At 40.9% G+C, this 4,509-nt stretch overlaps 1 protein-coding gene across 2 annotated transcripts in view; it reads left to right on the top strand.

Moving 5' to 3' along the window:
- SRPK1 (SRSF protein kinase 1) overlaps window positions 1-4,509 on the top strand; it is a 76,361-nt gene that overhangs the window by 425 nt on the left and 71,427 nt on the right. For both annotated transcript variants that reach the window (XM_010848649.1, XM_010848650.1), the window contains exon 2: window positions 111-171. In XM_010848649.1, coding sequence (XP_010846951.1) covers window positions 111-171 — 61 coding nt within the window. The remainder of the gene's footprint in view (window positions 1-110; window positions 172-4,509) is intronic.

Genomic DNA, 4,509 nt, shown 5'->3' with positions numbered 1-4,509 from the left:
CCTCAGGCAGGCCCGGCGCCAGGGCCTCGCACCCCTGCTGGGTCTCCACCCTCACCTTGGTCGCCTCCTTTTCTCCCCATTCGCCCTTCATCCATCCCTCTCTCCTGCAGTGCTTGCGCTCCAGGCCCGAAAGAAAAGGACCAAGGCCAAGAAGGACAAAGCCCAGAGGAAGTGAGTTTCGCACCCCAACATTCCGTTCTCTGGGTCTATCCCCGCACTTCCTCTCCTCCGGTTTCACGCCTGGAACGTTCACGGGGTCTGGGGCACCCGGGCGGCCCCGGCCACATGGCCTCGGGGCGGCCGTGGAGGGTTGCGCCCCTGGAACCATGTGGGAGGGAGCTTCGGTTGCTGAAGGTCTGGTTCTGAGCAGCCCGGCGCCTGCTGGAAAAGGGCTATTGGTGGAGGACCGGAGCAGCCCGGGCCATTACCTTCCCAGCTACAGGATGAGGCACCGGCTCCCCGAGTTTGGGCCTTCGCACCGAGCTGTTGGATCATGATCAGTTTGTGAACTGTTCTCTTTCCATACCTGCGTCTCAGCGTCTTAACTTGCCTCCTACGTGTGCAGGGTAGGCAGCCAGGGAATTCTTGAATGAATTTTCCGTCTTTCGGTCTGCCAGCCTACACGCTCCCTTTTATAGAGGAGGGCAGGAGCTTCCCCCCTGGGTTAGGCAACTTCCTGAGTATGCAGGCGTCTCTCCTTCCTCGCGGTGTGCAGGCAGCCCCCTGGTCTGGAGCCGGTTTCGGTTGCTGCTTGTCTTGCGCTGAATGCAGAGGCCTTCTGGAGTGGGCATCGCAGCAGTGGCGGGGAAGTTGTTTAGCCAACGACGCCGTTGGATTCTGGCATGGTTTGTTCAGTGCCACAGGCCCGTTTTTATCAGCAGGATGCATAATCGTGGTTTAGCGCTATTGTGGGAAACACAAAAGTTGGTCAGAGCTTCATAAAAACGCCCAGTAGAGGGCTTCGCAAGTGAGTCTTAGTCTGAAGAACTTTTATCTTATACTCACGTTTAATTGCAGAGGGCCTTGGGAAAAAAATGCATTTTCTGAACACTTTTCCATTTACTTGGGTCTACCTGGAGTTGTACACCATCTACGTCTTTCTGAGCTGATGAAACTCATTTCTGAGGCTTCCCTAGGTTTCCTTTCTGAGTGATAATACAAGATCCGGGTATGTGTGCGTGAGTGTACGTATGTGTATTGTTTTTGGCGGCTACCTGATGTTTCAGGAGAGCAAATAATGACTTGTATCAATAGAGCTAAAGTAGACGAACTCAACTCTTGCTTCGTTTCAGTCAACTGTTTTATGAAATTTTTTATTTTGTGAAGTGCTTGGTAACCGGTGTATTTAAATTGTACGTATTTGGTTTGCCCCTTGATTATCCATATATGGATGATTCAAAAACCAGTTTTTACTCAGACAGGTTTAATAGAAGCAACAGGGAGCTAACCTGGTTCTCCTGTGCAGTGGGAATTTAAATGTTTGTGTGTGTGTTCTCTGTGGTTCTCCTGTGTGTGTGTGTGTGTGTGTTCTGTTACTCTCTGTGGTTCTCCTGTGCAGTGGGAATTTAAATATTACTCTGTGTGTGTGTGTGTGTTTTGTTACTCTCTCTGGAGCTGATATAAATGTGTTATAAACCAATATGTTTTCTGCTGATGTAAGGAGGTGGTGATTTTATTACTCACTGTATTATTTAGAATTCTTCTAAATAATTCTAATTCTAATTCTTCTGTTTTTGTTCTCTCCATAAGGAAATTAACCTTGATATTAGCCTGAATCAGCCTATATATAATTTGGGAAGTAAATATAGTAGGGATGATCATATACTTTATTTTTAACCAAATATTCATTACTTTGGATTATCTATTTAGACCATATGTTTTATTTGTAAAGCTGAATGTATGTATTTTGGATTATCTGTTACTCCATTCACTGCCATGGGTAACTTAGAGTTACTTGCACAAAAACAAGTGAATATTACATATAATTAGCAGTTACTGTACAACCTTGATTCTTTGAACCACCCTCATTTACTTGTAGTTTCAGAGGTGCTTTTTTTTTTTTAATTTTAATTAATATTTTGATTTGGGGGGACAGGTTTCTCCAGCCTCCTTTTAAGTACCTGAGAAGTCTAATTAATTAGCTTGGTTACAGAACCGTGTCAGAAGTTCAAGCCCATTTGACTCAGGTAACCTGACTATTCCATAACTTCTGACTGCACTCCTGATTTCCAGTCATTTTGCAAAAGCAGGCTGCTAGTTACCAGATTAGTCAAGGAGAAAGTCTGAGAAAAAGCATGTCATAGTCTTTGGACCTTGGATTACTTAGTTAGGGAAACAGTCTTATATGTTACGACTGGTAGCTCAGTCATAATGAAAACTGATCAGGACTTGTTTTAAAAAAAAGCAAGCATTTAAATTAATAATTTTAGAAAATTTTCATGTAAAACAGTAAATGACATCCTAGTAATTTAGTCTTGGGGTGGTACAGGTAGAAAGGATTTTTAGTCTCTATTTTGTGGATCTTAATACTGGAATCGACACACTTTAGAGAATATGCCCGGGGAGCTGCACCTGTTTGTAGCAGTGTCAAACTGGAATCCAGTGTTCCTATTTTCCAGTTCAGTGCTCTTTAGGATTTGTTTCCTTTCTGTTCTTTTAACTCTGCTGAAAGATCTGACTTGGGGATCTTTAGTTGTCTTACTTGGGGAATTCCTTCTCCATTTCACTTTTTCACACACTGTACTCTCATTTACTAATGTTAACTAGTTGGTGACAGTCTCTATTTTATTTACAGATAAGGAAATTGAGATTCACCAGATTACCCACCTAGAAAATTTGAAGCTAGGATTCTAACCCAGATCTTACACGCCCCAAAGTCCTGGTATATCTCCCAGTGACAATTCCTTTTGGTGTATCTAAGGACAATTATGGTAGAAGCCTAGTGAACAGAGGCTTCTGAATAAGGGACCTCAGGATGCCTTGGTGTTGAGGTATACATTCATTGCCCCCTGGATATGTCTGTTTCTAAAGGATAGTGTTCTATCTCCCTTTGAGTGTTCAGTTTTCAATGTGTATATCAAAAGCTGTGTGCCTTTATTTATTTATTGTAATTTTATAATTCAGTGCAATTTACATCTGCATTTGAAATTGTATGGAATAGAAACATATATAGATGTACATATATATTATATAGAAATATATGTGTTTCTATTCCACAGAATCATATAATTCCAGAATAGATTTCATAACTGATTATTACGTAGCCTAGGAAGTTAGTTTGGACAGTAATTTACACTGTATTTGCAGTTAAAGAACTTTATGAAGTTAGTATAAATTTTGTAGTAAAATTTTTTGAGCTGGAGAAGTGCTTTTGCTCATTTTAGCACTCATATATGAAATCAGAGGGGAGGAGGTTTTATTTCTTAATTTTGCAATGTAATTGAAAACTCAGAAGGGACAATACTTTGAAAAAAAATTTCAACATTTTTATTCAGTAAAGGGTAAAGTACATAAACTTGAAATAATTTTTAATTAAATGGTATTAGATGTGTTTTATGTTTAACAACATACCTTGAAAATTGGTTCTGCCCCAGTTCCATATAGTGCAGGATTACCATTTTTTTAAAGGTCTGCCTTTTTCATCATCTTAGGAATGGTTCCATATCAAGACACTAGACAGTAGCTTCATTTAGCATTCCATCAAATGGATGGACCATAATTTATTTTAGTTCCTATTAATAAACATGCATATACTTTTTAAGACAAAAATAGAATTATTGAATATATTTTTCAGTAGTAGACATTACCAGGAACATTTTTTACAACTTAAGTATTTCACGTCGTTTTAAACATTCCACTATATGCTGTTAATTCACAGCTAAGATGAATAGTCTTTTGGATTACTATTGCTCCCATCAGTGATTATTTCTTTAGGATAAATTCTTAGAAGTGATATTACTAGTGTGTACATTTAAAAAATTTTAAGTTCATATTGTCAAAGTTTTCTCCAGAAAAAGTTAACCAGCTCCTATTCATTAAATACTTCAGTTCATTTCAGTTGCTCAGTCATGTCCGAGTCTTTGCGACCCCATGAACCGTAACACGCCAGGCCTCCGTGTCCATCACCAACTCCCAGAGTTTACTTAAACTCATGTCCATCGAGTCAGTGATGCCATCCAGCCATCTCATCCTCTGTCGTCCCCTTGTCCGCCTGCCCACAATCTCTCCCAGCATCAGTCTTTTCCAGTGAGTCAACTCTTCACATGAGGCGGCCAAAGTATTGGAGTTTCAGCTTTAGCATCAGTACCGCCAATGAACACCCAGGACTGATCTCCTTTAGGATGGACTGGTTGGATCTCCTTGCAGTCCAAGGGACTCTCAAGAGTCTTCTCCAACACCACAGTTCAAAAACATCAATTCTTCAGCGCTCAGCCTTCTTCACAGTCCAACTCTCACATCCATACATGACCACTGTAAAAACCATAGCCTTGACTAGATGGACCTTTGTTG

The sequence above is a fragment of the Bison bison genome, unplaced genomic scaffold (assembly GCF_000754665.1).
Source record: "Bison bison bison isolate TAMUID 2011002044 unplaced genomic scaffold, Bison_UMD1.0 scf7180017864270, whole genome shotgun sequence".
Classification (NCBI taxonomy): Eukaryota; Metazoa; Chordata; class Mammalia; order Artiodactyla; family Bovidae; genus Bison; species Bison bison.
This window is presented reverse-complemented; position numbering and strand designations above follow the sequence as displayed.